The sequence below is a fragment of the Leucopleurus acutus genome (assembly GCF_964270905.1).
Source record: "Leucopleurus acutus genome assembly, chromosome: 21".
In the NCBI taxonomy this organism is placed as follows: domain Eukaryota; kingdom Metazoa; phylum Chordata; class Mammalia; order Artiodactyla; family Delphinidae; genus Leucopleurus; species Leucopleurus acutus.
The window spans coordinates 13,636,416-13,649,921 of record NC_139163.1 but is presented as its reverse complement, the minus strand read 5'-3'; the positions used below and the strand labels follow the sequence as shown (position 1 = coordinate 13,649,921).

Below are 13,506 nucleotides of genomic sequence, written 5' to 3'. Positions count from 1 at the left end.
TTCAGAATAGCAATTTAACAGACACATTGATGAAAACTTTCGTAGCTCTTTGGAAAAAAATAACTTTGTCAATATCGATCATCAATGGAGAACCTAAGTTCTCAAAATTACAATTTGTTGAAATTGTCTACAACACCACAAGACTGTCAAATCTTCTAGAGACCATTTCTATAGGCTAAGAAACAAGAAATTACAGCAAGTAAACATTGAACCTCTGATAAAGAATTTCATTTCCATGAAAGCAAGCCACATAATTATTATATAATAAGTTATGTCATCATGACTTTAAATTCTTTATTGTGACTTAAAATTTGAATTTTCAATTATTTTATATTCTATCACCTGTAACGGCTGTTATCACAAAATAATAATATACGCTCATTTAAAACTTTTACTTAAAGAGCTCCATTTCCTGATGGGCACAGGGATTGACTGCGGCCACGCCAACCAGTCCTCAGTTGAACAAGCCCCAGCTTCCAACTCAACATTCATCTTTTGCAAGCGGTTTGCCCAGGTGCACAGGAAATGAGCATGCTCTACAGATGAAAACCGGCGCCTCTGCTACAGCTGTAATGTGTACATTTCCATACACGGTTATTGAAAGTTCATTATCGGAAACAGGGGTCTTCTTTTAACCACAGCAAACAGACGTCCTTTCACAATAATGGTCTAGGACCGTTCAAATCCCCAAACGCTGAAACTAATTCGACCGATGGGTTGAAACAAGAGGAATAGAACAGAATAAAACAATGAAATGGCGATCAGAAAGGGGGGGGGAAGGGAAGTTCCTAGGTGTCTGCGTGTCTCCACACATTCCCCTTTCTCCACACAGCTTGGGTCCAACAGGTGCTGTGTTAAATCAGAGTCTGATCGAGATCCAGTTCTGGGTCAGCAGGGGAGCGGCGGGGGTGGGGCGTGGGGGGTTGATACACCCTAGTGAGACTGTCGCTGGGCCTGGGAGGCACAGCAAAGGTAGCACGCAGCTGTCGCGGGCGCCGCTCCGGCTGGGCGGACGTACTGCACCCCGGCCCCCAGCGCGCACCTTCCTCCTCCCCACCCCCACCCTCGCGCGCGCCCCACTGCCGCTTGTTGTGTCCCGGCCACCCCGTTACCAAGCAACGAGCTGCCCAGGCGGGAAGCAACCGAGCCTAGTGACTGGGAGAGGGGAAGGCGGTTGGAAAGGGAGCTTGAGCAGCAGAAATGAGCCCGGGTAAGAGCCGGGTCGGGGGCTGCCCTGGGAGGGGGCTACCCAGGAATTGGACGCGTGGTGGGGAGCGCCGCCTCCCCCCGCCCCGGCTCCTTCCCCCGCGGGGCGGGTCCCGTCTGGAGTGTGGATCTCCTAGACGAGCCGCACACCTCCACCCTCCCCAGGAGGAAAGCACCGCCTGCGTCCCTGCGCCTGCCCTGCTTCCAGCCTTGGAGCAGCACGGCCCGCCGCCGCGGCGCGGCCCCAGCGCGCCCTCCCGTGGCCGCTCTACGCGCCCGCGTCCCGAATCCCCACGCCTCGCCTCCTTTCTCCCAGCAAAACCAAAAGCCGCGTACTGTTCTGTTACAGAAAAGCATACTGACGAAGAGGAGGGGGTTGACTGCGTTCTCCTTTCAGCACCCAAGATCCTAAATTCCTCTGAGGGGGTAAAGGAAAATGGTGGCAGTGAAACAGGTAAAACCTCCCAGGCCAAGGCTCCGATGGCAGTGATGTTTCTGCCTTTTACTATAGGCAACCAGTACGTTACCTAAGTCCACCGGCCCAAATGGTGTGCTTCCGGTAACTACTCGTAAGATACTAATAATAACTAACACGGGACATTTACTTTGTGCTAGATGTTGTTCTGAGCACTTAAATATGTCAACTCATTTAATCCTCACAACAACCCTATGAAGTAGGTACTACCATTCTCCGCATATTACAAGTGAGGAAACTGAGGCACAGAGAGGTTAACTAACTCCCCAAGGTCACACAGGCAGCAGCTGACAGAGCCAGTATTCAGCGGGGTAGCTCCAGGGTCCAGGCCTTAACCTCCATGCTACACTGTACTGCTTCTCTGAATACCAGATAAGAATTGCTGATTTTTTGGACAGTCACTAAAAAGGTACCTATTTTTTTCCAAAAGAAATACTTTTATAGTAAATATTTGTAGACTACAGGATACTGTATAGGGAGGATGTTTGAAGTCATTAAAAAGCTGCAGTTTCCAAGTTCCATATAAACCATGAATAAGATGTGCGGAGGATCTGAGAACACTGAAGCTGGAGTCTCGCTTCCTTGAGAGAAGCTGAAGGAGGCTACACAGCTCTCAGAGGGGCCTGGTGTTCATGTGAGACACCAGGGAAGGAGAGAGCGCCGTGGGCGGAAGCCAGTATCTAAACTGAGGGGCCACATTGGGATCCTATGGTTGCCCATAAGCCACGCGGGACACGTGGGCAATCCAGATGCAGAGGTGCTGCGACAAGTGATGAGCCCGAGACCTGAGGTCAGGCTGGGGTTTGTCCACCTCCATAAACCGGGGACCTTCACAACGGCCTTGTCAAGGGCTCTAAAAAAAAGGCGGGAACAGCCACAGCCGGCAGACAAAAGACACAAGACAATTGGATGCCCAGAGCACCAGGATAAGCCACACCTCAGTAGAGGCCGCAGGGCAGTGCACTGACCTGCCCCCTCTCTGCTCTTCTGCGCCCCGCCCACCCGCATGAGGCCAGGCAGGCATCCCTGGGCAACAGGAGGGGTGACGGGAAGCCCTGAGTGGGGCAGAAAGCCCTCACAGAGAGTCTAGACACGGAGACAGCTCCATACCAAGAGAGAGTGTTTAAGGTCAGAAGAGACTGAGGGAGCTTCATGTGGCAAGACCGTGTGTTCTCTAATGTGAGTGAGATGGAAGGCTCTGGAGAAAAATGCCAGCGTTCACAGAAAATGAAATTACATACAAAATAGCACATATGCTTGTGTGAGAGTTAAGTCTTTCTTGCTAGAGCGTGGCGGGTATAAGGGCAGGGACTCAATGGGTGAGACATATTCTAAGTTAGGCGCCACCAAGGATGACAGGGACTTCCTGCTTACAGCTCAAGGCAAAACTAGGACGTGTGACCTTGTGCCCTCCCCACTTTCTGTTCTCTTAGCTACACGTCATGTCACCAAGTGATCCATTCGCTGGGTACTGACCAACAGAACACTAACATGATTTGCATAAATAATGCCGAATTACAAGGTCGTATATATTTCTCAGGTCTCTGATTTTAAAAGAACAAGGAGTTAGTATATGGCGTGCAGTATATATATGGAGTGTCAGAGGTGGGTGGGGAGTGTGCAATTTTATTTCAAATAGGATGGTAGGAGACCTCACTTAGCAGATGACATCTGAGCAAAGACCTGAAGGAGGTAAAGGAGTAGTCAGTGCAGATTTCCAGGGAAAGAACATTCCAGGCAGAGAGAACAGCAGCTGCAAAGGTCCCTAGGTGGGAGGATGCCTGGCATGCTTGAGGATCAGCTGGTGACGGGAGCAGAATAAGCATGGAGGAGGATAGAAGGGTTCAGAGAGGATACTGGGCTTTGTAATTCCATGTAAGGATGTGCAGTTTTATTCTGAGCAAAATGGGAGGCACTGGAGAATCTGAGCAGTCATCCCTCCCTTCCATCTCTATTAGAAATTTTAAATTTACCAAATCATCATCATATTGATAACACCCTTGCTGCTACAGTAAGAGAGTAAATTTTCCTTGAGCATTTACTGTGTGCCATGCACTGTGTAAGGCTTTACCTACAAACGAGACACTGATCCCTCACAGTGAGCGTGTGGCAAAGCCAGGATTCAAGCTCAGACAGCCTGGCTCCATAGCTCCCATAACAAAGCCTCGTGCAGATATGCACACTCCCCTGCTCTGTGCCTTACTATTCTCCATAGGATTCACTCCCATCTTACACACAGTATCCTTTGTTCCCCTCACATGGGCAGAGATTTTGCATATTTTGCTCACTGTAGGATCCCCAGCACCTTGGACAGTACTTGATACATAGCAGGTGCTTAAAAATAGTTGTTAGATGAATGAATGAAGGCTTGGGTAGAACAGCTCACAAGGCTTCAATAAAACAGTTCCTTCTAGGAGTGAGTGTGAATTGTCACGGCAAAACTCAGTATTTGAACCTGAGAATTAAAAGGTGTTGACTACAGAGTGTCTAACATCCTATATAGAATTGTTATCACGTTGCATTTTTAAAACTCATTTGTTCTCCCTGCTCTGTTAGCTACAAGTATGCCCTTAAAACTTTCTCTATACATTGAATATGACATAATCTTCTGCAGACTTCAGAATAAATTCCCTATATCTTTACCTTAATGACCTCAAAAGTCATCCTGCTGATAACTATCTTGTTTTTAAATTTTGACACTTAAATATGAAACAGCTAGAGAACTTAAGGTGAATATAATCTGAATAATATTTCTTGCAATCTGAATAGAGTATAAGCTTCTTCAGGGCTGGCACCATATCCTCTACTTAGTCTAAATACTTCCCAATATAGTACATTTAGCAAGGACTTAATAAATGGTGACCTGTGACTGTGTTCCCTCTCCTGTGCTTCACTGATAATTTCCCTTCCAATTCTAGAATCACATAATCCTATGTGTTTCTTTAAGTACTGATAAATTTTAAAATTATCTTCCCTTTGGGAATAAGTAGTAGCCAATGTCTCTGAAACTCATAAGAAAAACAAAAAGTTATTTTCGTAGCTTTTAAAAATAGATGAATCCAACTCTCTGCCTACTCTATCTTCACTGAATCATATGAACTTTGCTGGAGAAAAACACTCACTTCTGAGTCATACCATGGATCTCAATGCTACTTGGAAAAGTTACTTTATTTCCCCAGTAAATGCTTTTGCAAGCCCTGTCCAAGATAACTATTCCACTCTTCTGGTTTCCTCAAATCTCCAACACCTCTCACCGCTACCTCCCAACGTGTAACATGACCTCAAACTATATGAAAAAAATAGAAGCAGTCAGACCCCAAATCCCTAACCTTCAGCCTTAAACTCTGCTAACCTACCGCCTGTGTTCTGTATTCTCTGCTGCCCCCCACTTCAGTGGAAGGACTGTCCCTGCTCAACCACAGGTCATTTCCTCCAGATCGTACCTCTCCTGTAATTCTCAAGTACTCAACTTTGGCCATCAGCCTTCCTCATTCTCCAGAATTATTATTCTCCATTTCCACTATATGATTCCCGCAGTAAGCAGGCATATTAGACTCTCTCATGGTTAAAAAAAAGTTCCTCTTAACCTTCACATCTCTTCCAAAAACCCCTATCCCCACCAGGCACCTTATCCCCTGACACAGTAAAACCAGAAAGCGTTGCCCACGAACCTTCACGTTCCATCTCCCCTCGAGCCACTTCATCTGGGGTTCTGAGCTGCTCACTGCACAGAAAGTGCCCCTGTCTAGGCCAGCAGCAGGGTCCATATTTCCCAATACAGTGCTCATAACCACTCCCCTGACCCAGAGCCTGACTATCCAACTGCCTGTTGACATCTCCACTTTGATGTCCAACGGAAAACTTTAACAGACCTAAACGAGTTTTCCCTAAAATATGTTCCTCCCCCACTCTTTTCCATTTCAGTAAATGGCATCATCATTCGTCCACCTGCTCTCACTAAAAACCAGGAGTCACCTTTCCTTCCTCGACACTGGCCACATCTAATCCTCCAGCAATGCTTCATGTCAAAAATGTATTTTGAATCCACCTATTTTTCTCCATTTCCCGCACTGCCATTCTAGTCCAAGGTACCTTTGTCTCTCCCTTGGATTATTCCAATAGTCCTGCAACTGCTACCTTCTAATCCATTATCATGCAGGAGAGTGTCCTATAATGTTTTTAGTCAAATCAAATCATTCTCGTGATCGAAACCCCCCAAAGCTTCTCATTTCTCTTAAAATAAAAGCCAAACCCCTCAGGATGGCCTGCCAGATTCTCTCTAACCTCACCCCCATCTCCCCCTGAACTCTTAGCACACTGTGCTCCCATCTGCTCAGGAAGCTGCATCCACATGGGCTTTCTTTCTGTTCCAAACACAGGTAACACGTGCTCTGCTTCAGGACCTTGCGGTTTCCTCTGCTCTGAATCTCTTCCTACAGATGTCCACATGGCTGGCCCCCTCTTATCACATAGGAGTCTTGGCTGAAGCCACAAAATACCAGATAGGCCTTTTCTAACCGCCCTCCCCAATGCTGTCCTCACCCCCCCTCACTGTCACAGTAGCCTATTTTCTTTGTGTTATTTATCACTATTTGGAAGTATCTTGTTTATATCTTTGTTTGCTTTTTTTCTGTTTACTTTTTTTAGAAGGTAGGCATAGTGAGAACAGGAGCTCCGGCTGATTTATTCATTGCTGTGTCTATATTAACTACAGTGGGGCACACCACTAGACACTCAAAATCTGAATGTGTGATATTATTGAAGGAATGAACCACTTGAACATGAAACAGTATTTAAGGCCAAATCATGAACTTATCAAAATTATTCTAGACTTTCAGGTAGAGACTTTAGAGCCAAAGAAGACCCCAGACCTTCCTCCCCCACTACAAAAGGACATGAACAAACACCAGCAAAAACTTCACCAGCAGTACCTGGAGAAGGAAGGGGGCACCCCCTCAGGACATAAAATGGGAGAGTGGAGGCCAAAGACAAAAACAGATGATTCTGGCAAGGCTATCTATAGCATGGCTCGTAACTCCCTCTGACTTTCAGAGGCGATAAAGAAAGCCAGAATCCTGAAGATAACTCATTAATGCACCCCGGCCCAGCCCCCACACATGGTCCATCCCTGCCCTGTGATGAAGGCGGGATTCTTCAACTGGCCAAATGGCTCCAGGCTCTGAACCACAGCAGCTCTCTCAGTGATGAGGGCCACATTGGGACTGGGTGGAAGGAAGTACACTTTGCAACCAGATTCTGTAACATCTGGCAGACTGCCATTCCAAAAGAGATGCACTGACTTCTTTAAAAACCTTCTCTTACAGCAGAAATTGTCAGCCTGGGGCAAATTCTAACATAACTCTCATTTCATTCAGGACATGTTTTTTAATTTTTTCAATAAAAATTTACAAAGCAAGTAGCCTAACATTTGGGGAAAAAAAGTAATGTATGTCAGGAAATGTGCAAACGTTATATAGTCTCTCCCCTACTGCAGAACTAAAATCTATTTTCTAGGAAGGAACACATGGATCCTTACAGCACTTTGCTTAACAGCATAACAAAAATTATGTTCTATTAATCCAAACTGTTTTCCATGTTAAGGAAGAAAAACATCACGTGGCTGTTGCATAGGTACTGAGACCTATATACGACTTTGCCAAGGGTCTCCCTTAACATAAGAATTGTTAATTTTTTTACCAAAAAATATGGTTTATATCCCAGAAACAAACAAAGATATCTGAGTTCCTGAGAGTTCTCAGTTTGGTGTTACAAGTTAAGGGTTTATTATAAAAGTAAAACCACTATTACAACCTTAAGTAGGTGCAGTATTGTAAGTCAGATGAGAATTATCTCTTAAACTCACTATGCAGCTAGCATCGGGTTTTTCTTAATGTGAACATCAATCGTCTCATCATCTCTTTGCCTCACCATCCAGGAAAGCTAGGAGACTGCTTTCCATTAACATTGTTTAAAAATAACACTTAAGGATTAAATCACATCGTTTTTCAATTTTACTTTTTAGAATACGGCTGCATAACAGAATCAGAAAATCAAATACAACCACACTCAGCACTGAAAGTGAGTATATTTCATTTTCTCAGACAATCTGTGTAAAGTCTGATCTTTCTCAGAATACTTCCTAAATATATACGGGTTTTCCACAAAAGTCTTCATCAAAATGCACTGGAGAGTGGGCAAGAATGATGAAGAATGCGGGTCACCTGACCCTCACATGATCCTTGTAATAGGCAACTTCAGGGGATTTTTTTTTTTAATTGTAACAAAATGTATGTTCACCTAAAAATGTTCAATTTCATACCTTGTGTAATTTTGTTATAGGCCCTTCAGCATCAGCTGGAATCATTTCAGGCTCTCCGAATACAGACTTTGCAGAATGTTAGCATGGTATGTTTCTTCTAATTTACATAGAAAATATCCAAACTTAGAGCACTGTCACACACTTCTAAACTGATGATCACTATAGCCAACTGATGAGTTGGTATTGAATGTAATAAAGCCACAACCTATTCTAGACACGAAATTGGCAGGAAACTATATTCTGTTATACTTGCATTTGGATATGAGCCCAAAGAAATAACACTCACTGATTTTTTTTTAAAACATATGTTTAAAGTGCTACCTATATATAGTCTACAAATAGGGACTCTCATTATAAGTGATAATAAAATCTAAGTCAAACTGACTAAGGGAAAAGTGTACTTTATTAGCTCTAGTAATGCAAACCCTCTGAATAGTTCACTTGGGGATGGCTTCATCCGTACGGTCAGGACTCACGTCGTCAGGGAACCAGCCTCACTCCTTATCTTGGTTCTGCTTTTGACAGTAATGTATTCTCAGACTCCATGTGGTAGCAAAAGGGTTGCTAGAAGTTCCGGCCCTTATCCTTCCAGATTCCAGTTAGACAGAGATGAGACCGTGCTTTTCTCTCTTAACAGTGTGTACTGAGTTCTTGGCCTGATTCTGACAGCCCCACATGCAGTGCTTGAAGCAATCACTGTTCAGAGGGAGGCAACGCTCTGACTGGTTAGCTCTGGGTCACATGCCCACCCCTTGGAGCTGGAGGAGGGATCTGTATCACCAAAGGCACATGGACTTTATCCAGAAGTAAGGGGTAGTGTTAACAGAAGGACAGGGCATGGATCCTGGGGGTACATAACACAACGCATAGTTGCCAAAGATCCAACATAAACTTCATCCTGATATTCCTGAAGCAACTGCAGGGAAATGGGACGAGAAGATAAAATCCTCCTGAGGCTGACGGAATAGATTCCATTCTGATGACAAAGGTCAAAGACCTCTGATTTATTCAACAATGTAAAAATCAAACATCTAAAATTATTTTAATTCATAAGATTTTATTGTTTTCCTAAATTAAGTCTTTCTGATTTTATAATCATGTAGTAAAGACATCCTTTTCTTAAAGATTCCTTCAATGATAGAGATTACAATAAATTAAATTTAATTTTTAATTTATATGATGGAAAAGAATATGCATAGGAAATGTAAAGGTATCTTTCAAGTATAATATCTATCATCCTTGTGCATTCATAACTTTATAAGTGTGAAATCAAAGCCTGACATTCTTAATTTCTCTTTTAAAGGTGCAGTCTGAAATCAGTGAAATACTGAACAAAAGTATTATTGAAGTAGAAAACCCACAATTTAGCTCAGAAAAAAATCTAGTATTCAGCACACGCAATGAAAAAGCTTTGGTATGTGTTTCAGTACAAAATCATTCCTACATTTAGGTACTTCAGAAATGTTACTGCAACCAGTTTACCTTCACCTTTACATTCTCCCCTTCTTCACAGGGCGACTGGATTGTCAAAGATGAAAATAAGGAAACTCCTGTCCTGAAAACCCTAAAAGATGTTCGTTTACCTCTGTACTTCTGCAATTTTCTTGTTTCTCTTAGGAGAGCGTGTGAGGGGCATTTGACTTAATCCATATACCTAAAGATTCCCAAGTAAACTGAAATACACGGCAGTTTTTCTGTCCACTTTGAGTTTTTCTACTTTTAGGACTGACTTACACCTAGAGTGAGTTCTCTAAAACAGGTCCAAACTAGAGTCACTGTGTCTATACTTATTAGAACTTCACACTTTCTCTGTGAAGAGTCACAACGCTAGACCCATTTGAAATGAGGAAGACAAGCTAAGGTTGACAAATAGCCCAGAAGTAGAAATTTTCATTTTCCTTAAACTTCCCTTTGAACTATTGCTTCTCTCTTCCCCACCTATCTATGATGGTCTCTAGAAATGCCAAATTTATATTTCTGGAATTGAGGGGTTGGCCCTTCTATCTCACCCCCTAAGAAAGTAAGTGCAATTTCTAAGCAAATTGTGAAGACCAGAGTTACAGATCTCAAAATAACGGTAGATTTTCTTGAGAAAATGAATCATACTTGTCAGCCTCTTTGCTGCAGAAATGGATAAAATGTTCATTCTGGTTGTAGTAAAAGCAATTCCTCCACAAAATATTATCTTAATTTGTTGGTCATGTAGCAAATGATAGTACATTTATAGTGTGATTTTTATTGTTACTAGCCTGTAGAGAATCAAGAAGAAACCCTTTCTATGGAGAAAATTCAGCCTTTTGAGGATCCTAGGACTCTTCATTCCGTAGAAGAAATATTCAGTAGTGACAGTGTTAACAGGCTCTCTCAAGGTATAAATATCCCATGCCAGATACATTTCAAGGACATATTAACTTCAACAGATAATTCAGCTTCAGAAAATTCTGACTTGAAGAATTATAATAACCTTTATAATTTCCTATCTAATGTACCTCAAAACGGGATGTCTCAAGCTGATATGGTAATTCTGGATAAGTCCAGAGTTACTGTGCCTTACCTCAAGCATGGATTTTGTGAAAATTTAGATGATATCTGCCATTCTATCAAACAAATGAAGGAAGAGCTTCAAAAGTCACATGACAAGGAACTGGCACTTACAAATGAACTGCAAACTTTAAAAGCTGTTCCAAGGAATGGTAACTATGACCTGCCCCCCACTCACAAGGAAAAAATTAACTTTATTAAGGAAGAAAATATTGAAAGTAACTTAAATGAAGATATAAAATCAAAGAGAATTTTGGAATTAGAGGCACTTAGGGAAACAGTGTCAAAATTCCATGTGAATTTTTGTAGGAAATGTAAAAAACTATCTAAGAGTGAAATACACAGGGGGGAAAAGAATGAGAAAAATAATAAAGAAATTCCTATCACTGACAAGAATACTGCAGATTTAAAACTCCACTCCACAGTTCCAAAACATACACTGGCATTCTGTGACCCAACAAAATATGCAATGAAAGACAAAGAAAGACAACCATTTGCAGTAAAACAAGGATCAATAATATTTGAAAGTGAGAAGACATCCAAAGTCAATTCTGTTACTGAACAGTGTGTAGCAAAAATTCAGTACTTACAGAATTACCTGAAAGAATCTATGCAGATACAGAAAAAAGTACTAAAACTAGAGAATGAAAACCTAACCCTTAAAGCGAAAATTAAACTTCTTGTCTTTACCACACAATCTCTGATACAGAAAATTGAAATGTATGAAAAACAACTTAAGACATTGGCTGAAGAAAAGAACACTATTCAGCCCAAGTTAATTAAAACAGAAGAAGATGGCAAAGAATGTGTTAAAGAATTGAAAGAAATAATTAGTAACTATAATGTTCTCCAAGGACAAAATAAAACCCTAGAGGAAAAAAATAGTCAACTTTCTTTGGAGAAGCAACAAATAATAGAAACATTAGAACAACTAAAAAGTAAGGAACACAAAACTCAAAGTGACATGGCCACTGTCAATAATGAAAATAAACTATTGATCACAGAAATGGAATCAATGAAAACAAATATTCTGTTGATACAAGAGGAAAAAGAAGTATTAGAGGAAAAAACATACCAGCTTCTAAAGGAAAAAGGCTCACTTGAAAATGAACGAAAAGAAAACCAGCTAGAGATAATGCAGCTAAAAGAGAAAGAAAGATTGGCAAAAACTGAACAAGAGACACTTCTTCAAATAATAGAAACAGTTAAAAATGAAAAGCTTAATCTTGAAACAACCTTACAAGAATCTACTGCTGCGAGAGAAATGATGGAAAGAGAAATTGAGGATATTCAAACATACCAATCTACCGCCGAAGAGAATTTTCTGCAAGAAATAAAAAATGCAAAATCAAAAGCAAGTATTTATAAGAATAGTTTGTCAGAAATGGGCAAAAAATGTGAGATGTTATCAAAAATGTTAATGGAAATTAAAACTGATAATCAGATTCTAAAAGAAGAACTAAAAAAACATAGTCAAGAAAGTATAAAATTTGAAAACAGCATCAGTAGACTTGAGGAAGACAAAATACTTTTAGAAAATTATGTAAGAAGTATAGAGAATGAAAGGGATACCTTGGAATTTGAGATGCGGAATCTTCAAAAAGAATATTTAAATCTAAGTGAAAAAATCTATAATCATCATATTGACCTATCAAAAATGGGTTACATTTCAAGAAGAGAGAAATTCCATTTTGACATCTATGATATTTATGAAGACACCTCTAGTCCCAGAAGTAGGCCTTTAGCCCCTGATTTGAAAGGTATGTATATCATGGTGGATTAGCAGAAATACGTTTAAGATTCTTTTAGCCTATCGGGCATTAGCCAGAGGACAGTAATAAGAAGGTGAGTACAATTCAGTTTTGTAAGATTTGTATCCAATTTATTATATAGTGGAATTATTTAGAGATTTTGCTCTTTTGATAAAATTCATATTATTTTATTATACTACTTCTATACATTGTATATGACCAAAGCAACTTTGGCAGCAAACAGGGATTTTTTTAAATTATTATTTTTCTGCAATACACTTAGAAGTCCAACCTTCTAAAAAATTCTTTTTTTTTCCCCAGGAATTCCAAGTAAACCGTATCAATTGCTTCCATCCAAACCATGTAAATAAATTTCTGAAATAGTGTTTCAAAATCCTTTGTCCAAGTACTTTTTTCAACAAAAAATTTTAAATTCACTTTTACATGGGATTACAATTACCTTATAATTGATTAGACTAGTTTTTTTAAATTCGATATTGGAATTAGGTATATATTTTTATGTTGTCAAGAACTGTAAACATTCTGAGACTTTATCCAACTTGTAAGCTAATATGTTAGCCTGACAGTTTCATGGGTTCTAGTGGAAGACATGAGACTACTGGGTCAGAGATAAAGGACAGTTTGTTGCTCACAGCAATAGCAGGAGCCAGAGTAACAGCACTTTTGCACGGGTTCTCCAAGCCCCAGTTCCTATAGACAACATGAAAAGGGTCACACAGTGGTTGCATTACAAGAGAAAACTCTAAGCTAAGGGAACCATTACTTTTCTGAGTGCAGTAAGCATGCCTGCCCTTTGCTCTAGATGGAAACATTACCTTTATTATACAGGACAGTTAGAATACCTGCCCTTGCTCCAGCAGAGACACTATCTCTAGCTTCCAAGACTGCTTGTTATACAAATAAACTTACTGAATTTTGTCAAATGCTTTTTCTGCATTTTACTGAGGTGATCCTGTGTTTTCCCCCTTTAATCTGTAAATATGGTGACTACATTGATTAATTTTGAAACATTACACCAACCTTGAGTTGCTGAGATAAACTTCATCAGGTATCATGTATTATCCTTTTAACATACTTCTGGATTCAATTTGACAATATTTTGTTAAAGATTTCTGCTTCTATGTTCAGGATATTGGTATCTATATTATTTTCTTTTTATGTCTTTATCTGATTTTGGTGTCAGGAAAATCCTG

General features: G+C 40.8%; 2 protein-coding genes across 2 annotated transcripts in view; one reads left to right on the top strand and one right to left on the bottom strand.

Moving 5' to 3' along the window:
* Window positions 1-13,506, bottom strand: part of CFAP96 (cilia and flagella associated protein 96) — a 93,519-nt gene that overhangs the window by 58,060 nt on the left and 21,953 nt on the right. The gene's annotated exons all lie outside the window — the stretch shown is intronic.
* On the top strand, window positions 1,201-12,846 carry CCDC110 (coiled-coil domain containing 110; the record flags this gene model as incomplete). Its single annotated transcript, XM_082863612.1, has 7 exons — window positions 1,201-1,660; window positions 7,704-7,759; window positions 8,021-8,086; window positions 9,304-9,414; window positions 9,514-9,573; window positions 10,249-12,301; window positions 12,614-12,846. The coding sequence occupies 7 exons, from the start codon at window positions 1,201-1,203 to the stop codon at window positions 12,661-12,663; spliced, it is 2,856 nt and encodes a 951-aa protein (XP_082719738.1). The 3' UTR covers window positions 12,664-12,846.